Below are 21,797 nucleotides of genomic sequence, written 5' to 3' on the forward strand. Positions count from 1 at the left end.
TTGACCTTTACGTCAAAGAAAAACAAACAGTGAGATGGACGGCGAGCTGAATCATGCTGTGGTTCTGAATGTTTCGAGTAATCAGACTATGATTATGCAGGTATGTTAGTCTGACTAAGACTAGCTTGATTTTAGTCGGACTAACGTGTTTACATGATATTAAGAAAGCCGACTGTTTCCACAACAAAACCCAGAATACAACCACCCCAATTTTCTCTTCACTTTCTATTACCATAGGCTTATCCATATCCTTTATCCAATTTAGTGTGCTGAATAGTGCACTCTCGTTGGACATGACTATGTTTGTAGAGTCTATATTTGGACAAAACTATTTTTTAAACAGATGAAGATTAACCAATTTGCCAGGCAGAAAATCAATCGGCATGCTTTTGATCACGGATCAATCCTTTTAGACACTGGTTAATAGCCCTAAATTTGGGATATCTTAATAACCCTTGCCTGAATTGGATATATCCTACCTTAAGAGCTACGTGAAGCCACTGTGTTGGCCACGGAGACTGCTTTATTTGAGAGATCACCGTCTTGGTCAAGGTCAGTGGCAGAGTATACCGAAACACCAACAACAAACTCATTTCATCAAAGGGTACAAGATATAAACATAAAGGCAAAACGATGGCAGCTCTGTCAGAGTATATAAATAATCCAGAGAGGGAGGACACTGTGGAGGATTTACTGATGGCTACAAAAAAAGAGGTGACAGGGGAGGCAGCAGCCATGTAAACCTTTCTAGGAAAGGCAGCAATCAGCTATGAGATTCGCTTTAGTGCTGGATTTTTCTTTATCTGCATAGTGATAAAACTGCAACAGTGTTGAACTACAAACAACTTCATAAAACAATCTGACATGCATAAGATACAAAAAAATGTGCAATATACTTAAAGGTCTCACCTTGAAACAAGGAAAGGTGATATTATATCTTCAGTGTAGACACGGCAGAATCGAAATAAAAGCAGAACACAGGGCATGCAAGAGGTGCCAAACTGACAGCAAGCCAATCACCAGCCAACGGGCATCGTAACCCTCACAGAAACAGGGTTTATCATAATCACCTTGCCAAGTCGAGAACACAAATGTCTCAATTACTAAAAACACCACAGTGTGGCTACAAATACATAACCTTCATAGTAAACCATACTTTGGGATTTATTTGATTTAGGCAGCTCTAAGCTATAGACCTTGGTTTGCTGCTGATGTTAATTTCAAGGGACATTTTGAAAATGTTGAGGGGATTAAAACTGGAAGGAGAAAAATTACTCAAGAGTAAGCTGAGTTGAGCTATTTGAGGTATTCAGTAATACTTTGGAGATGCATTAAGCAGCTGATCTTATTAAATGGGCTCTGCTTTAAGTAATCTAACAGCTACAGAAGACATTCAATTTAACCTGCGGCAGAGGCTGACTGAATTAAAAAATAAAAAATAAAAAATCATCCCCATCCTCTCCGCATTAAAATATAAACCTCACACATTACATGTGTGCATGCACATACAAAACAAACTGATGATGCAGTTCTGGGAACAATAAAATCTCCTTGGCTCCACCATCAAAACCTCCTTCAGTGTTTGGCAGGCATTAATTTCTCTTTCTTTACACCTCCTACCATCCTACCACTGTGTCCCTCACTCCTCCTTTCTTCTCTTCTCTGTATGCAGGTGCACTCGCCCACAGAGCTGCATGCTGACTCCTGTCAGTATGAGGACAGGGATGTATGATAAGCACAGATCCTCTCTGTTACTTCTGCCCCACTTCCAACCTCTGCCTTCCATCCAGAGGGCATCGAGGATCACTTCAAAGCTAATGCGGAGGAGAACTAGAGTGAGGCTGAGACAATACTCAAGAACAGACCAACAATAACCTACACAAACCACAGTCAAAGTCACATGACTGTCATAAAAAAGCACATACAGCCTTTCTGAGCCCTCTATAGCGTCCCTGTGGGGAAAGGCCTACTTTACGGTTGGCTGTGCCCATGCATCATCTACATTTGCTGGCTGTTAGTGGTGTTTCTAATTCTGTATAATCACATTTGTATGGAGACTGACTGATGACCAGTTCTACAACTAATGTACACAACAATCACTATGGTAAACACAAACAATTAAAATGAGTACAGTCATTTAGAGTCTTGGAGTAGTTACACAAGGCTGCTTCTGTTTTTCCCTGGACATCTGGGTTCTGCAGGCTGGATGGTCATGGAACAACAATCACATCAAAGCACCCATGACAACACAGAACAAACAGTTTGACAAAAGCTGTGTCGGCCACACAACTCCACTCTGCGTGACACATACTGATGAGCAAGTGTAACTGTGAGTAAAAGTTTGTCCTGGAGCATTTTCCGTAGAGGAGGACACAGGGAATATGTTCAGTTCAGCTCCCCCAGGTTTGTTCCTGGGCTCAATCCAAGATCCCTTCCAATAATAGAAACAGTATGAGACAACGCTATTTGGACAGTTTAATCGAAAATATATCGGGTCTTCACAACAGCTAAAAAATACTGCCTGTGGTGCCAACATCAATGAGTGATTACAACCTGGTAACAACTGTATACAGATAAAAGTACGTATATCACCCCTTTGATCAGGCAAGATTATTTTTTATTTTCTTCATTAGCATTGATTAAACCACTGAAATACCATAAACACTTAGACTGTATCTCATATAAACTGATAAATTTAACCAGAGTGTCACAGTGGAGGCTAGGAAAAAAAATACCTCCTAAATGCAGAGATTTAAGCATCAGGCTTGGGTGTTATCAGTAGCTTGTGTTGCACTGCTGACATGTCTGTGAGTTATAGGAGCACAAGATCACACTCTTTAGCTTTTAATAAAGGAACACATCTGTCAGAGGACAATGCTCTTAAAATATCTTTAGTGAATAACTGCCAAAACTGGCAAGAGGACTTAACAGAGGTGGAGCAAGGGAGACGACTTGTAGTAATTCACAATAAATTACGGCCATGGCTACGTTCTACTGTATTTAATGCAAGAAGAGAGCTGGGTGAACCATCTTCCACCTCCACTTAAATGGCCTTGTGATTCTTATGATGTGCAGGTCGACAACAAACGTACACACATATAGTTGTGAATGTGCAGCAGAGGGGAATTCATCATGCTAAGAAATTGGGCGACAATTGATGCATCTCCATTCACGGCATCTGTGACTCGTGTGGCCTCCAGGCTGCTGACAAGAACCCCTTGTCGGGCGGTTATTTTGGCAACACTTTCAGATTAGCCCTCACAAAACTGGCTGACAGGCAAATTGGAGGCAGAAAAAAAAACAGGACATTGCCGACCTCTATTCAGCGTGAGCCAATCAACCATTGCTGTTCTTTGCACAATACGTTTCCCTTTGTTACTGTCCTGAACAGCATTCTAGAATTGGCAGCGAAAAGCTGAATGCACAAACCCATGGAATAATTGGCACAGCTTAAATAATAACTGACACTGTAAGCCAAATCTGGTATGAATTTCATATGTCTGTCTGCGTTTCACTGTGCTAGCCAGCGGCATCCCCGTGCCTGGTGCTTTTACCCACAGAGGCAGCTCATCTAGACATGCCCCGGGTGCCCTGAAACAGATCTGTCGCTCTCACACATGAAGCAAACCATGGAATCACAGACCCCCGCCATGCCTGACAAAGTCTGCTGGGAGGCCCGGTCTGAAAAATACCACTTAATCAACAGCGTCTTGACATCAAGCATCCTGAATGGGAAGAACCCAGCAAATAAAGCAAGTTCAGCGGGGTGTATGGGGGGGGGTGTATGTTCAGTTTTTGTGTGTCTGGCCTGCATGCCCTAAGAGGAAACACTGAGCCAATATACTAATGACGTATGTCGTGAAATGGCAAATAAGTTGTCGTGGTAACACCAATTTACAGTGGCCAATGTGCAACGAGGAAGCCTGTCAGTTGTAATGACCCGGGATGGGAACCCACTGAAGTGTTTTCTGCTTCAGGTGACTGGACACTGTATACACACTGAATATTTCATAAGCTGTTGGACAGTCAGTTTGGGGGTTTAGGCAGGGATCGCAGCTCCAGCCAAGTGTCTGGTACCTAAGCTAACATGCTGCTCTGCCAGCAGCCACTCCTGGATAGGCCTTAATCTACTTTCAGCTAAATGTCATGGTCTTTGTGTGTGTTTAAGACAGGAGAACGTAAAACAGGAGTGTCTCAGTGAGTGACAATGGAGCGAGAGAGATGTACGAATTCAGCGACCACCGCTAATTTCGGTGGCTTTATAAAAAAAAAAAAAAGCTGAGCTGATAACACGGCTTGTGGCAGCCTTTTTTCCAGTACAGCAAATTTCTTGCAGCAAAACCTATTATCAAAGAGGCCTGAAACACCTAACCATCCTGTCTGGGCTGTTATCAAAGTGGAGTTTGAGATAGTGGAGGATTGCACGAGCCTTCTGTAAAACCGCTGACATTTCAGGTTTCACTGCACTCAATGTAGCTTTTGGATTTAAGTTTTGTGAGGAATATTCAAATTTGGTACGCCTACATTTTTGCAGAATATTGAAGGAGGGGGCAAAAGCAGGCAGGCAGGTGTGATAAGCTGGGGTGGAGGAACAGGTTCTGATAGGGAGACAGTGGCTCCTGAGCTAGAATTCATTTCTTAATTCTGTGCACACAAAAACACCACAGCAGCAGATGGCGCAAACATTACACCTAAACAAAACTTTTTCAACTTGAACATCTTGAACTACATTAAAAACTGTTGCTAAATTTCACTTAACAAAAAGAGGATTTCTGGTTTGGCAGCCATACGCATCCAAAACTATTTTTTCATAGCAAATATTTCTTTGCCTTAGCCACCAATACCAGTTTTTACATATATATAAAGTTATATTTAACAAGTATGTGCACATTGACAGTGATTAACACTACTAATGTAAGACATAATGCGATTTATAGTCCGATTACTCCAGCTTAGATACACTTAGTCAGACTGGAGTCAGACTCGGAGTTCTGTGCATGCACCAACATTTCGTTCCTCCCTGGTCTTAAGTAGAAGGAGACGACATATAAACTGCAGCACCGCTGCTGGAAATCATACGGCAGCAGCGTCTTTCTTCAGACAACACAGCACATTTAAGAGCCATACTCAATCAAATTTCTATCATGATTAACATGTACAGCAAGCACAAAACATACTTTACAATATTTTTCTGTGATGTAAAGTTCAACAGGAAACGCATTCAATACACACTAGCTCATACAGCGATACAGTGCCGCCCTCAGGGGAGGAGTCAGACGTACACGGCCAATAAAGAGATTTTCTCCTGTGCATGTGAACTTTCATTTGGCAAGCTGTCGGACGACGGCGTTAGCTCGATTAATGTCAACATAATGACTGACTGTACCAGGCTCAGATCGAGTTTGGACACACTTAAGTGTTTTTGTATGTGTGGCGTTAGGAGCCAAAGCAACCGACAGGTTGCAGGGAAAGAGAAGTGAAACAGTGAGTGTGCATGTACATGTCTGTCCTGTTATACCTGAGTTTCCAGCTCATTGTTGCCCTCAAGAGATTATTCTCCTCTTTCTCCTCACTAACACGACCAAGTGGGAAAAACCTGACTGCTTCCAAGGAACACTCACCACAAAGTACCCCATTTAATTAAAATTTCCATTCACCAACTCAATAAAGTGGACAAAGACTTTTGAATTAAAAGGTAGCTCGGGGAGCAGGAACAAATATCTTGCTTTAAAGAGCAGCCAAAGCCACATAAATGTGCTCATACCTGCATGAGCAAGAAGTTAACCTCTAAAAAAGTTTAGTTCTGGTAGACAGTCACAACACTCACCTGACTCTTTGTCTGGCAGGACTGAGCATTCATTTTAAAGAGCGTGACATGCATTTTAAAGTCCCAAAACTTAATTTTGTTACGTTGATGAGTGCCAAAGAAAAAACAATTAGCAAATACTGGGAAACCAAAATGAGCATAGTCAGATAAGACATGTCACGTCAGGAATATGTTTGCAAGATCAACACAGCGTGTGGTGTTAGCATATTGCAGAATTAGCTTGTTATTTTGGCGCTTGTAAACCCCATCTCCTCAAATTGCCAGCTTGTTTAATGTAATGGTTAGCTGTAGATAACTTGAAGCTGTGCACAGAGGAAAATCACTAACAGCAACCAAGCATTCAGACAACGGCACTAATCATGTGTGTCTGAGAGTGAAGGCCACTTGCAATCAGCAGCCCGTGAGCCTGCAGTTGTAAAATTCCCATTCTTATTTCTTGCTGTCAAACAGGTCAGGACGTTCTAGCAGCCAGTGCAAGATAAAAGCCCACTTTTAAAAAGAGGTTAAGAATTGTCTCGTGTAAATGAGGCAACAGAATTGATCAGAATACTTATTGAATAATGCATATTCCAGCACTGAAGCGGATATACACGCATGGGAGAGCACGAGAGAGTTAACTATTGCAAAAATGTAGTGCAATATTTCCCAGCAAGTGGATCAGGATTATAAACAGGGTCAAATTTTTGCTGTCGGCGGGGACAAATGTTGCAAGATTTATGACAAGCCAACTAAAGACGTATTTCTGGCATTAAGCTCTTTACTGAGTGATGTAATTTTTGACTTTCGGATAAATTTTTACAACATTGCGCATTTAAACATGCAACAGACGGTTCCATTCAAGCCTGGCTTTGTTTTCAGGGTCCAAGAGGAAATACTTCAAGGAGATGTAGACAAGTCTTAGCTGTAGGCGCTTTTAAACTTCAAATGTCAAATAAACATTTTGCTTTCAGTTCTGAAGTCATGTGCCAACGAGCTACGCAGTTATGGCTCTGCACATTTGGAAACTCATAGTGAGGCAAAACAGATCCTACCGTGAGCGTGTGAAGTGGAACATAACACCACCTGTAACACTACCAACTGTGTGGCCGACGAGCTTTGTGTTTGGACGTACAGAAAGAAAGCTGTGAAGGAAGGACTGGGTTCTCTGTTGCAGTCCCAGCCTTAAACCCTGGCCTTTGGCTATGACACGCAGTCAAGTTATCAACGTAATTGAAGACGTGAATGTCACCCTGAACAAAAGTGAACACCTGCCCTTGAAGATTAATAAATTAGCGCCTCAGGCGGGAAATGTGCTTCAATGCCACAGAGTGGAGTGACACTTGTGAGCACATGTGACATGTGGCACAGAGAGGAATAATCATTGTGCATTGTGATGACAGACACATCAGACTGGATCAGTTGGCTTTTTGGTTACAAACAGCCTGCTGTTATAACCACCACCGGCTGTTATTGGTGCAAAAACATGGGGGCCCAGTGACTATTTCTCGCCAACATGCATTCCTCTCCTATGTCAATTATCTCGATGAATCGATTTCACCCGTAACAGAAAGAAAAAGGTGTCCAGAAATCATAGTTCTTAAGACTACTGTCATATAAGAACAAAAGCACTAGAATTAATTCATATATAAGAGGATGAAATTACACACAATTTTATTTTACGTGGAGAAAAATGACGTTTGATGAATAATCAAAATAGATTTTGAGTGATTAATAATCGATTAACCGTTTCAGTGCTATTCTCTCCAACGGCAATTAGTGTTGAACTGCAACAGAAAAATTGATTATTTCATCAACAATAGCCCCGATCAAAGCCATCGACGAGAGCGGGTGAAAAGCAGCGACTCCACCTGCTCACACTGAAAGTGAGTTTTCAGTGGAATGAAACTCGCGCGGAGTGGGAAAGAAAAGTGTGTCCAGCTGGAGAAAGTCTTCACGCCTGGTTATTCACACAACAGCTATGGGTTATATAGTTTTATATAACCTAAGCATGGTCGCAGCTGAAGGCTCCTCACATCTCTTACGTACTTGAAGAGAATTCTAGGTTACATCGAACCAGGATCACCACAGAAATGACAAGATCCACCCATACAGAGGATCAGCGCAGCGACATCCACAAGCAAAGTCCCACACAACACCACTCTTATTGTACATTAAAGGGAAGCGACTGTTTAGTATATGAAAGCTAACTACTGTTGACATCCAAACAGTTTCTCGCTGCAAGTGATAATAGTTATCTTCCATATAGAACAAACCCGTACGGAGCGACACAGACCTCAGTTTCTGCCGCTGCAGGCAGTTTTTTTAACCAAAATGTCCTGACAAATGTTAGCTTAGCTCACTTACCACGGATCAAACTCGTGAATGATGCTCTCGAACCGGATCACGGCGAAAAGTCTGGAGCTGAATCCTGCCAGACAGGCCAGAAAAAGAATACTAAACGAGAGTAACGACTGCCACCCCGCCGGTTGTGTCAGTCCGCCAGAGAGGCCTCCTTTGCCCCCTCCTCCACCCGCGGCGCCGGGTCGGCTGTTCCCGTGCACCGAGCTCCCGGCACTGGTGGACGCTTTGTGCTTGCCGTCGCTGACTGTGTGGTGCTCCGCCATTTCTGCGCGCGGTGTCGGTTGGGCTTGCTCGAGCGTCCGTCTCCTGCCACGCTCCCGTGTCTGTCTCCGCTCCCTTGTTTTTGCACCCGCTCTCCCGGTGTGTCTTATCCTCGGAGTCCCCCGGGCTTTAACGCTCGTTTGTGTGTTGAAATTCAGTGTCGTTACACGGACAGGCGGCCGTTACATCCCGACACGCACTCTCATGCGCCACGTTCAGTGCCCGCAACAGTCAATCCGTTTCGCGATAGAACGCCGGTGGAAAGGGGGCGGGGCTAGTATGACGGGCGGGGCTTTGATGACGCTTCAAAGCCTCTCACGGATCGACAGATGTAAAGAGGCGGGTGTTTATTTCTTGGAGCCAATCACAGTTGCGTTTTGATTAAACAGACAGGGAGGTTCACCAATGGGAAGAGAGTGAGTTGTGTCTGTTCCTGATTGAAACGAAGCTCATCCCTGTCTTAGATGAAGTCAAATTCAGCCAGTGTAATATTCACATATTAAAAATAATAATAAAAAAAGAAGCATTCTTAATCTGATTTAAGTTCCTATGATGCAGACAAGTCTCATAAAAGGGCTATATTTCACACAAACAACCATGCACACACCTGTGTTCATTAAAGAGCGTGTACTGTAAATAAAGTATAGCAGCAGTGGTGAGGCACTGGTATGACTGCACCCATACAAGTTCAGTATTACTTAAAATAAGTATCAACCTTGTGAGGAAGAGAAGGGTGTACGTGGGAAACTGAACAGTCAGGTTTATGTTCTCTGATTGCTTTCCCCAGTTTATTTGACGAACGCATTTTATCTCCCGCAATGTTTCCATTAGCCAGTTAATCCAGCGCTTTAATTTGTATTTACTTTCTTACTTTACTGCACGGCCATACTCACTCTTATCCATCTGTGCTTAAGTATATAATCTACCCTGTTTATTTACTGTAAACTCGGCCTCCGACGTCTCCTCATTTGCAAACTGTCGACTCTGGGTTTCTCCTACTTCTAACAGACAGAGGAATTAAAGGATGATAAGTATTAGTTATGAGTCATCTATAAGCCATGGCTTTGCACTCACAATGGTCAGGCTCTTTCTGCTGTGGACAGATTCCATCCTGGTTGAAGAATAATTAGCACGTTAGCAAATATGTGGGTAATGTTTTCATTTGTGGTATGTGTGTGTATTCGTTTTTTATGCAGCCGCACCTGTTCCCTTTTCTGCTCCACACTGGCTTGACACACGTGCCAGGTCGTTTCGAGCAGAAGAATATCGTGACAAGCTGGGTCTGATGTCGCACAAGCATCACAATCCTACTTCATGAATAAACAACAAGACAAATGTTCATTCTGGACATAACAAACAAACTTGGGAGTGAACAAGAAAGAAACTGAAGTCATTATGTAATGCCAATCAGATTTGAGGTGGGGCCGGTCCCACCCTGGCCCCGCCTTCAACCAGATGTGTTGTAAGTTGTAAAGAGTAGAAAAAAAACGTGTTGTTGTTGTTTTTCTCAACAAAAAGAAGCTCTTGTGTTGAAAAGCTACAGGCAGTGAAGATGAACGCTCTCTGTGAGTGCAATATTTCTGTTGCCCTTGGATGTTCTGGACTGGGTGGTAATAAAGATTGATGTGTCTCATCATTATTATGTCCCCCAGCAAAAACAAGAGCACAACATTTATCATTCGATTTAACTCAGGATGTATTTTTCGTAACTCGTCCCCCGGAGCCTTGAAAGCCACTGTCAGAATAAGAGACACCTGTTTCAAACAAATGCTCAACATTTCCTGAGTTATCGTCCACGCTCAGTTTGCGCTCGCACTTTTTCCGTAGGACTCTGAGACAGGGACATGTTTTGATTTATCAGAGATGGGATTCAATCTCAAAGGTGTGGGAGAAAGCAATTGTCTAACAGTCCTTTTCAAACAGAGGAACAAACGAGTCCAGGAATCAGAATGTCTCCGCTCACATATGCTGAATATAATGCTGCGTTATGCAAATTGCACCTGCGACAAAGTGCTTCATCTTGCACCGAGATCACCCCCGGAGCTTTGCACAATCAGAGGAAGCAAGCAAACAAACAAACAGCAAGCCAGTTTAATTACTGACTTTCAAGACACTGTTGTAAATTCCAATCACAGCGTTTTTGCACCGTTTTCGGCGAAGAGTAACAAGGTTTTAAACAGAATCTGTGTTATTCTGTATATACTCTACATGTTCAATATAAGTCCTTTTCCTGGTTTGAAAACGTCACACATTTGCAAACACTGTGTCTACAGCTTTGTCTTCCATGAAATCATGATATAAAAATGTAAATGAAACATTCATGTCAGAAAATTGGACTGAAGTTTGAGCCAGAGGAGCACAGCTGTGGAGCGGGGGCCATCTCCTGAGGTGACGACGACGAGATAAGAGGCAGATGAGAATATAGTGTCTGAGGGACGGGGGAGATGGGAGGCCGATAATAAAGGAGAGTAAAAGGGTGATTATGGAAACTGATGGGGGTCATCATGGAGGAAAGATGGAGTGGCAGGAGTGGATAAGGGTTTTTCATATCACACACAGAGAGCCTCAACTGGCATTATCTCACTGGCATGTGCTATTGCCATAAAATAATTTATACACACAACACATTCACACCCACAGGCAACAGTGTCTGCAGAAACAATACAGCCAAACACGTTCAGTCCCACACACACACACACACACGAGCCCGTGCATACTGATGGATGCACTCACAAGTTCAAACATGCGCCCTGATTATTCATGAAGCACCGCGGATGCCATGATGATGAACATGCAACAGCGTCAGCCCTTCACCTCCATCTCCAAAATGTGACCTTTAAGACAAACAGAAACGCGGGCTATGAGAAAGCAGACGACTTCAATTGCATCCATTGTCTAATGGCCAAGGCCAGAGGAAAGCCAGCGTAAACGAATGCCGTTGCCAGACAGGGCAGATTTGCCTTCCTCTATCTCTCGGGGCAGACCTGAGCGCTTCTGTTTGCTTTGTCTTTGCTCTTCTTTTTTCTTTCCTTTTCTCCCAAGAACATTAAAGACTTGCTGAATTTATGCTTGGCATTCTAAGGTGTCTACACTTCTTTATTCTGCCAAAGGCAATTCGAGCAAAAAAAAACAAACAAAAAAGCTTAAGATCCTACTGCAAGACACACTTTTTGCACCTTCCTCTGTGTCATTTTCTCGGCTCTGACTGCATCTGTGAGAGTGTCAGAGGGGGTTGTGTAATTGCTTTGTTTTTTTTCACTTTAACTTGTGAATCCTGAGCGCTCCAAACAGCGACACTATCATAAATGCGGCATTAGCGATTTGTCACAAGCGGCAGAGCAATCTCAGATCTCTAAGTCAGTCGTGCACAGTGTTATATAAGCATGTGGGACAAAGTGGAGAATCCTCCGTGAAGTTGCTGCTCTGATTAAAGCAAAGTTGCCGTTCACTTTCAAAGCAAGCCTCCAATCCAGTACAGATGGTGTGTGATGCGCACAGTCGGAAAGAATCCCATGTTGCAATTTGTTTTGTTGTTTTAAGGCACCGACATCCTGCAGGGTGAGCGACGTCTGGAGAGCAGACACATCATGTTCCTCAGATTCCTGACACGGTGTGACAACTGAATTTCCCCAAATGAGAATTAGAATCACCTCTGTGGACTCCTCCTATTGACACTCAGACCGATAGGTTGGATTCTTTCCCCAGAATGCACTGGTTGGAAGGCGGGGAAGCCATGAGGAGAGCAGTGAAGATTGATTACCAATCCATCACTAGGACAACACACACAGTCAAACACAGCAATGTGGAGGCCTTGATTCATCATCCCTCTTCCTCCCTCTATACACACAGAAAAGGAAATTTGAGATATTGATTCACTAGGCGTTTTCCTTTGTAATCATGCAAATGTAGAATTAAGCGTATAAAATCCAACATTCAAGCGACGTTTCATTAAAAAAAAAAAAAGCATGGCTTTTATAAAGAACTGCATGTTTGCTCATTATGAGACAAAGCTTTTCAAAGACTCCACAGAGTCTGTCTCTCTGTGACCCAGTGTAACAGAACCATTAGACAAAGCCGGGAATCATCGGCGCACACAGCACACCAATGCAGTCATTCACAGAAATGAGAGCACTTAAATCATTTAGTATCCTGGTGAGGTGAGACGTCAAACCGCTATAAACCTTTTAATTTACCTGGAGCCAACAGAGGTTTTTATTTTAATCTGTTTAGCGTCATAATAATTAGCCCAAGGCCAAGTTTCATATGTCGTTAAAGAAAATAAGCTAGTGATTTTGGAAACTCAGCATTCAGGTTTGGAAAAGGTTTCCATGACAACAGAGTGTAATGGCACAGTGATAAATGACAGGGTGAGAAATAAATATCACTTCTTTGAAGTCAATATCAAAGTAATTTTTTTTTCAAAGCCAGATTTATTCATTTATTTTTATGCATATGAACTCTTGTGTATATATATATATATATACACACACACACACACATATACATACACACATACATATATATGTATATATATATATATATATATATACACACACACACACACATACATATATGTATATATATATATATATATATACAGACACACATACTCAAGTCAATTATTTCATAACATTAAGAACTTACAATTATTATAGAGAGAGAAAAAACAACTCCCTTTAACCACTAATAAATCTCTGACCAGAATCAAAGAGTACAAACATCCATCCATTCATCCATCTATCTATATACTTATAGGTGAGATAGTGTGCATGCCCTCACAGACACTGCCCTGCCAGCAGGTGGCGCTATGTCCTTGAGTTTTTATGTGCTAATATTTTATTTTCGAGCCTCTTATCTCACACATGAAGTTTTGTGCGGATTGGATCTATGTGCAGCAAAGTTACAGGCCACTTCCTGTTTTGTGGCCAATGGTTGAAATTTGCCAAAATTCTAACGATTGCCGTGGCAACGGCCTTTTCATAACTTTTCATCTTCACTAACCTTTCATAGCTAAATAATGCGATTCTCCCAGGAATCCCAACAGGCCCTCACACCACTGTGTGAGTGCTCGGGCTCTAATAATACATTGAGATTGTACTATATAAATAGACAGTAAGAGGTTTTTTAAAACTCTTTTGTGTCCTAGTCATTTTTGGACAAAACCCAGACCTTTCTGAGAGGGAGTCTGTCTTCAAAGAGAGGACATCATCGTTAGCATGAACCTGCAGAATATCTGTTACACAGCTTGAGAATTCTGCCTTTGAAGTAGCTTGAAATGGCTACAGCACAGATGTGTTGTTAACAGCATCATAGTTTAAAAAGTCTAAAATGTCTCGGTACATACTCTAGTTTGTGATATTGTGGAACAATCTTCCACAGCATGTCAGACACGCCACTGTTTTTATAGTTTTATTGTATGACTTGTTTATTTGTGTTTTTTCTACAGTATTATATTGTTTTAATGTACATTTCACTGTTTGTTCTTAGATCTATTAGGTCTTATGTTTTCATATTTTATTTTTCTCTGATGTACAGCAGTTTGTGTTGCAGTCTGTTGTTTTTAAAGTGCTTGATAAATAAGATTAGATTGAATTGGATTGGATTGGATTAGATTGGATTGGAGCGGATTGGGGCCACGTGGTTGGTGTAGTGGTTAACACTCTTGCCTTTGCCCGGTTACGCGACACGGATGGAACAGGGGTCTTTCTGCATGGAGTTTTGCATGTTCTCCCTGTGTGTGCATGGGTTTTCTCCAGGTTCTCCGCCTCCCTCCCACAGTCCAAACTAATAAATAAAGGAAATCTGGGGATTAGGCAAATTGGACACTCTTCAATGAGAGAGTGAATGGTTGTTTGTCTCTTTGTGACCCTGTGATGCACTGTACCCCTGCCTATCGCCCTGTCAGCTGAGTTGGTCACAGCGCCTCCTATGCCTCTCATGTGGTGGATAAAGGTAGAAAATGGATGGATTGGATTGGATGTCCATATCAGACACAACTAAGTGGTATCGTGCCATCCCTAATATACTGTATATATACATGCACATGGGTGATATATACACCATGTAACTGGTGTATCTAAAAACACTATTGGAGTGAATGACCTGAGGTGACTTGGTGCTGGATGGTGTGAGTGCTCAGTGTTATACCTGCGTGGCCTCATCAGTGACACACCATTTCACACTGAGCATGGGCCATTTCTCCAACGGTCAATGGGGTACAGAGAGAGTAGTTAAATGTGCTGGATGTGAACATGAGCCCCCTCAGTCCCCGGTAACACATTCACATGATACCGTCCAACCGCACAACAACTGCACCCTGACTTTGATGGAAGGTGCACTCGCTTTGGAGTTCAAATTGTACGGCAGGGCTTTTAATCTTGATCCACAGTGATTATCTACACCACTGCATTACTTAGCTATTCCTCACCACGACCACTCGGGTCCAGACTGGAGACTTTAACTTGTTGTGATAAAAAGGTGTAATGAGCTGTTGTGTTTTGGAACAGAATACGCCGTAATCTATCATCCCGGAGATCAGGCTGCCTTTGTTCAATTCATTCAAAGCTGGGTCTGCCTCAGGATGCCACTGCATCCGCTGCATTCATCTGTCATGTTTCTCGTTTAATTGGCGTGAGCTACAGACGCCACGGCGGTTGTGATTGACAAACACACACCACATCTTTATATACACTGTACTGTGAAAGCGTTCGACAATCTAGACGTTATAAGATCTCGTTTTTGACCAATTAAATGAAAAAGTAAAGTGGGTAAATCACAGTATTTATAAAATAATCTCGGAAACATCCATCCATCTTCTAACACTTTATCCTCCATGTGACAGTCGCAGGGGGGCGCTGTGCCAATCTCTGCTGACACAGGGACAGGGACACACAACCATTCACTGTCACACCCAATTTAAAGTGTCCAATTTACCTAATTCCCATATTGCATGTTTTTGGAATGGACAGGAAACCGGAGAGCCCAGAAAACCCACACACACACATGGAGAACATGCAAACTCCATGCAGAAAGACCCTTGTTCCAACCAGGGCTCGAACCCAGGTCTTCTTGCTGCAAAGACAAGAGTGCTAACCACTACACCAACCGTGTGGCGTACCGCGTGGAAACCTTTACAGATCGTTCATCAAGAAATCGACTCCGACCTCGTTTCTTTAAATCTTCAAATCAATTGACACGCTGCACAAAAAACGTAATAAGAACATTTCAATAAAAAAAAAAAGCAAGCGGTGAGAGTGTAATGGGGCGATCATGATGAGTGAGGTAGTAATCCGAGTTCGGAGATAAGCAGTCTGTGCTTTGCTTACATTTAAGCTGAAAAATCATTTCCCCAGCTCTGTTAGAGGGAGCAGCATTGACATCTTTTTAAACGGCGGCTTGTCATTCTGAAGTGAGGAATGTAAAGTGTGGAAAAGAGTTCAACTCGGTCTGACATGGACCTCCCTCCCAGGAGGCGATGAAATAAATAAAATAAATATGGCTCACGTGTTGAAAATTGAAAGTATGCTTCCCTATTTCCTCAGCTGTCTCAGCTTGACAAATGAGCCCTCCTTCACTTTCCTGAGTGGCCAACTCAGACTGTTTCTGTTCAGGAGACATCAGATTTATGTGTTACTGCTTTAATCACAGCCCTGAACCCGAGCGCTGCCTCACTGACACTGATCCAAACAGGCATCTATGAATACATGCTTTATTTTACTTGTAAGGAAGACGTAATCCTATTTCTGTGACGTGACGTGAAATTGACTTAGGGTTTCTGTGCCGCTCTGATGTGATCGTTTTGTGTAAAATTAGGTTCAACACTTGTGTGTATTTTCTGACCAAAAAGCATTCCAAGAAGGCAGCTCTATATATCCGTGCATGCATGTCCTGTGTCCAATCGATTCTCTCCTCAGTTGCCCTCGATTGGTCATCTGACAGAAAACTATTTATGCCTCCCAAGTGGAGTTCAACTTAACCGGATTCTCTAATGAATATGGGGACATGTGGAGAAGGAGGAGGACGGACGGAGACAAGGATCTAATGCGTTTTTAAAAAAAATTCAATGTAGAATACATGAAAAATGTGTCAAACAGCTCAATATTGCAGCAGATACCTCTGGTCTGCAGCAAGTCTCTCAACCACCGGTGTTTAACAATAAATCTCGGATAACTCGACAATGAGATATACGTGACATGATATGATGATGAAGCAGGAGAATTAGTGCTGTCAAACGATTAAAATATTATTAATCGCACATTTTTATCTATTCTAATTTCTAATTTTAATGCTCTAATCAACATAGAAAAGTGGATTGGCTTGCTTTTTTGAGTTATTCTTCTTACTGTGAGAGCCGCACAATAATAAGAGAGGCTGTGTATCACCCTGAGAGTGCAACAGCATGTGAAAAAAACGTTTGCTAGGCCAAAAAAGAACGTTAATCTCACGATAAAAAAAAAAAGAAGAAAAAGACGCTGTTAAAATGGGTCTGTGTTAACGCCGCTAACTGACAACACTGAGGTTTAAACGCGAAAGATGACATTGACGACAACAGCTTTAGGGCAGGATCCAAAATGGAGGACACAAATGCAGGCTCGATAAAAAGTGTACAAAAGGTCAAATCAATCCAAACAAGCAGTTAAAGACATAAAGAAAAAGTCAAATTGAAAAATACCTTTGAACAGGGAACAGGAAACAGACAGCAGGAGAAAACTGACAAAGAGCAAAGAGACTAAAATACACAAGGGAGGCGGGGCTAATCAATAAGACACAGGTGAATCACATTAGGGCGGGGCAGACAATCAGGTGCGAAGGCAATACAGGAAGTAAAGGTTTTAACACAAGGAGAAAGTACAAAATAAAACAGGAAACAGAAAACCAGAGGGGGGGTCATGACATTTCCTGACAAACTGTAAGATTTAAATAAAAAAAAAAAATAAAAAAAAAAAGTGCACCAACATATACACATTTTGGGATCTGAAGCCAGAGCAGAAGATGCTCAATGGTCAATTTATAGTTAGCAAACTCAGTAAAATCGTTAATGTGGCCTTGTATTATTTAAGTGTGGCGATACTGACCTTGAATTAAAAAAATAACAAAATGCAACAGCAGGTTTTCAGAACTTGGAACAAATGTGCAAAATGTGCACATTTTCAGATAAACACGATTTAGATGTCTAGAAATATCTGTAGATTCTTCTTTTTAGATGTAAATTTCCTGGTAATCAGGTCTGGGCTTGTGCCTGAGGCCTTCTGTGGAAACAGATACTGTAAGTTAGGTGAAGTCAGGTAATAAATTAAATGAAGTGACCCTGTTATATATAATAAATATCCTTTATGTGAGAGAAAAGAATCAACACTGCCCTTATTTCCTTTCTGGTGAAGCCGGAACAGGAGATGCTCAGCTCTCGCTTCCCTTCAGCTCGCCGCAGGTCAACACAGTTCAATAACACGTAGAAGAAAAGATCGCTTATTTAAACGCGTGATATAATTTGAGAGAGACAAACGTACACAAGTCCTGGTTTGACGCCGGCAGTCGTGTCTGCATTTCTCTTATTTTGTGCACAGAACACTGACAGTTGCAGGCGAGCGGGTAAACAAACATGCAGTGTGCAATATTTGCTTATGTGTGAGTGGAAACTTGAGATGTGCGTCTGTAGGACGGCATGTACGCGCAGCCATTCTCCTGGATTGTTTGCCAGACGGGGGAAGACGAGGAGAACAGACTGTGTGCTCGGGGGCTGTGGGTCCTTACATATGCTGTGTGCCGTACACAGGCAACACTGGTGTGACAGTAAGCTGAACGGTTGGGAATGTGGTGCCAGTGACGTGCACCGCTGCCTCTGTCGCTCTGTGGGAGGAGGACGAATTGTCCCCGAAAGAGTCCACCAGCAAAGATAGGTAGACGACAGGGAGGATGCCGGCGTTCATGACACACTTCCTCAGGAAACCGGTGTGTCGTGAGAGAGTTCTTGGTGGTTGGCACGGCGAGACACACAGCGAGACACACAGCGAGACACGCTCAGTCTCTGCATCACCGTCTCTGCGTCCAGCTCACGATTGTCTTCTGTGCAAAACTGTATCTACACCTTTAGTATAAACAGGACTGTCTGTGACGTTCAGTCCTGTGTGTTTCTCAGTGTAGAGGTGCTGATATCTCAAGTTGTGGGCGACACACCTGCGCTGCACACAGGAAGTGATTCATTTTATGTCAAGACAGATGGAGGCAACAGCAAAATGAAGCTGGAGAAGCAAAGACGGCTGCAAAGAGGTTGGAGTATGTAAAAGTTAGTGTACTTAATTACAAAATTCATGTCTCTTTATATTTCTAGAAACTTTTATTTGTACTATTTACTGTATTTTCCATTTTAAATTCACTCTGACTGTCTTTGTTGCTCGTTACTGCCAATTAAAATCAGAAGAAGAAGAGTTGGTAATGATCTGTGTTTATTTAGACCATTTTTAAACCACAAACATACATGCATAATTATGTTATTTTAACACGTTTGAACAATAAAACCGCTCTCCATCAGTTGGTCATATGCATGTTACTTGAGTGTCCCAAACTCTCCCCCAGAACTACTTTTCTCGGCTCTGATTCTGATGATTTTACTTTGTGTCATTCAACTTAATGTTCAAAAATCTAAGTGTCTTGCCCGAGGACGCATACAGTGGAGCCGGGAATCAAACCCACACCTTCCAGTTGAAAGACAACTCGTTCTACCACTGAGTAATATTAAGTAATATTGTAAAAGGTGACTTTAATTTCTACCAAAGTCATTTTCTGGTAAGATATTTGTACTTCATACAAGACAAGGCTGAAAACACAAAGATTCAGACGTTAGTTCTACTGCTGTAAAACCACCGTCATTCAGCAGTTTATCCCCGCCCACCCCAGCACTGCTGGTGTATACACACAAATGCTCCCTCATTCGGGTCTGATAGTATTGACTGACAGACCGTCCGTGACTTTTGTTCACCAAGACTAAAGACGAAGGTCGTGTTGTCAGTGGAGCTTTTACTTTGCAGCATACAGTCGCTCGTGACTGGGGGAGAACAGGAGGGGGCTGAGCACACGCCCCTGTGGTATGCCAACGTTGTGATTCATGACGGAGGAAACGTGGCAGCCAGTTCTCGCCACCTGCAGCCTAATTGTGAGGAAGCGAAATATCCAGCACCAAACCCGACATGATAATGAGGGAAAAGTCACATTTATTTAGGATTTTTCCTCGCTGTCAACTTTGCATGACCTTTGCTGTGCAAATTTTAACAACATGTTTTCCTGTTGTTGTTTTTTTTACTACGGCTGGAGACTTTTATCCTCACATCAGGCTCGCTGTGGTCTCTCATGCAACATTAACTCAAATGGTACAGCAATCTGGACTTCTTTCTTTTTTTTTCCTTTCCACACAGACATATTAATATGGAACACAGATCAAAGCAGCCAAATTAGTCCCAGATCATCATCGTCGTCGTCGTCGCAGCAGCCCCACATGCAACGAGAGGATGATTGATGCTGGAAATGAACCAGACTGGCATCGTCCTTGTCAGCTAAACTGATCAAATCGTTGCCGCCTTTGTTGGAGGGGATCGTGGTGCACGTCTCGTTCGGCACGCAGCAAACAAAAAAGAAAGACAAACACCCAGATCTGACACATTTTTATATTTCTGACACCGCTGTGTTTGTCCTTGAGGGGCTGCTTTTTTTTTTTTTTTGGGTTGTAAGAACACAGAGCATCACAACACAGAGCGAGAAACATCAGCTCATTCAAATATGAGGGAGTTAAAGTAACAGTGAAACAATCAGTTTCAGTGCCAGAGCACAAAAGCCATCTGAGAGGAGAACAGCGGTAATGGCTCATGTCTGGTCCTTAACTGCCTGCTGTTCACTGATCATCCCTGGACGTTTGCTGTTTGCCTGTGAGATTGTGCTGCTGCTGCTGCTGCTGCTGCTGCTGCTGCTGCTTTGTGACACATTATGTGAATGTCTGAATCAATGAGTATTGATAATAAAAAGAGATCTATAAAAGACTGGGCTGGTTGGACGAGGAACGGCCTCTAACGTAAGCTGGACCCAGAGAGAGGACATCGGAACACACAGTAAATTGTCTTCCTTGTCATCTTCCTACTGCAACTTATTGTTTACAGACAGCTATATCACCAAGCAAGGCACTGCTCTGCAGCTTTGATTGATGTATGAAGTGTCACCATGGCAACCAGCATATGGGAGCAATGAGCGATTTTGGCAGTATCTCCTTCTGGATTATGAAGAAGACCACCTTAGGGGTTTGTGAGTTGTTGTTTTTTTTTTGTGTTGGAGAAGAATCTGGAAACTCTGTGACGCAACTGACGAGAAGCGCTTTGAGAATCAGACGCAGTTAGTTTATGTTTGTGAGCAGCAGCTGTTTGAATGCAATCATGTTCCAGCAGGTCTGGACTGGACTGTTTACGACGATGAGATAATGAGCCTCAGTAATGGAAACATCCTCTGCTTCCATTTCTTTTACCTTCTTAAAGAATTAGAAAATGACACCTCAACAGTGAAACCTGGTTGGTTCCAGAAGGTACAAACGATGTCTTTGTATGAATTATCCAACAGAACCATTCTGCCCTCTTCTGGTTGAAGTACAAACTGCAGACCGTGGGCTCACTGTATGGCTGTTGTTTCTTAATCCTGGTCCCTGCATGGACGTTTTTATTATTCATACATTATACGTGGATTATTATTGTCCTGCTGTCATTTAAAGAACACGTTTCCCTTCTCCAACAATTGAGGAAAAACTGCTCTAAAAAATGCACAAACTGGACATTGTGGTTAATTTAAGGCTGTTTTCACTTGTTCACTCGTTCATTCCAGTATTTTATTGGCAGTTTTCTGTCATGTTCTCTTTTTTGTTTTCACCTGTAAATTATTATTCTTAATCTCGGGGCGGCGGTCGCTCCGTGGTAGAGCTGCATGAGAGTGTGAGTGAATGGTTGTGAATGGGTGAATTGGGCAAAACTGTAGTGTACAGCAGCTTTGAGTGTTCATCGAGACTAGAAAAGCTCTATATAAACACAAACCATTGACATTTTAACACTGATGTGTTGTGTCCCTATTATATAACAGAACAAAGAATATACAACGCTTCTAATGTTGATAAATGATTTATCTCCTCTCTTTATTATTTTGGATTGTTTGCAAGGCTGTGTAGGCGTAAACTAGAATAATAACATGATTAATGTTGACTGTGTGTGTGTGTGTGTGTAATTGCCTTTAACACACTGTTAACCACATTAAAATGTAAAGACCTTTTCTGTTGGATCTTTGCTTTTTAGCTTCCACCCAAATACGGTAACATTTGAATTTGTAGGCGATTAACAAGGTTGAAGAG

General features: G+C 42.3%; 1 protein-coding gene across 1 annotated transcript in view; it reads right to left on the minus strand.

Moving 5' to 3' along the window:
• The window catches only part of LOC122786422 (dolichyl-diphosphooligosaccharide--protein glycosyltransferase subunit STT3B), a 72,169-nt gene extending 63,480 nt beyond the window's left edge, over positions 1-8,689 (minus strand). Inside the window, exon 1 of the mRNA XM_044052711.1 lies at positions 8,171-8,689. Within this exon, the coding sequence (XP_043908646.1) occupies positions 8,171-8,430 (260 nt within the window). The 5' untranslated portion in view covers positions 8,431-8,689. The remainder of the gene's footprint in view (positions 1-8,170) is intronic.
• Between the last annotated feature and the right edge of the window lie 13,108 nt (positions 8,690-21,797).

This window comes from Solea senegalensis, linkage group LG20 (genome assembly GCF_019176455.1).
Source record: "Solea senegalensis isolate Sse05_10M linkage group LG20, IFAPA_SoseM_1, whole genome shotgun sequence".
Lineage (NCBI taxonomy): Eukaryota > Metazoa > Chordata > Actinopteri > Pleuronectiformes > Soleidae > Solea > Solea senegalensis.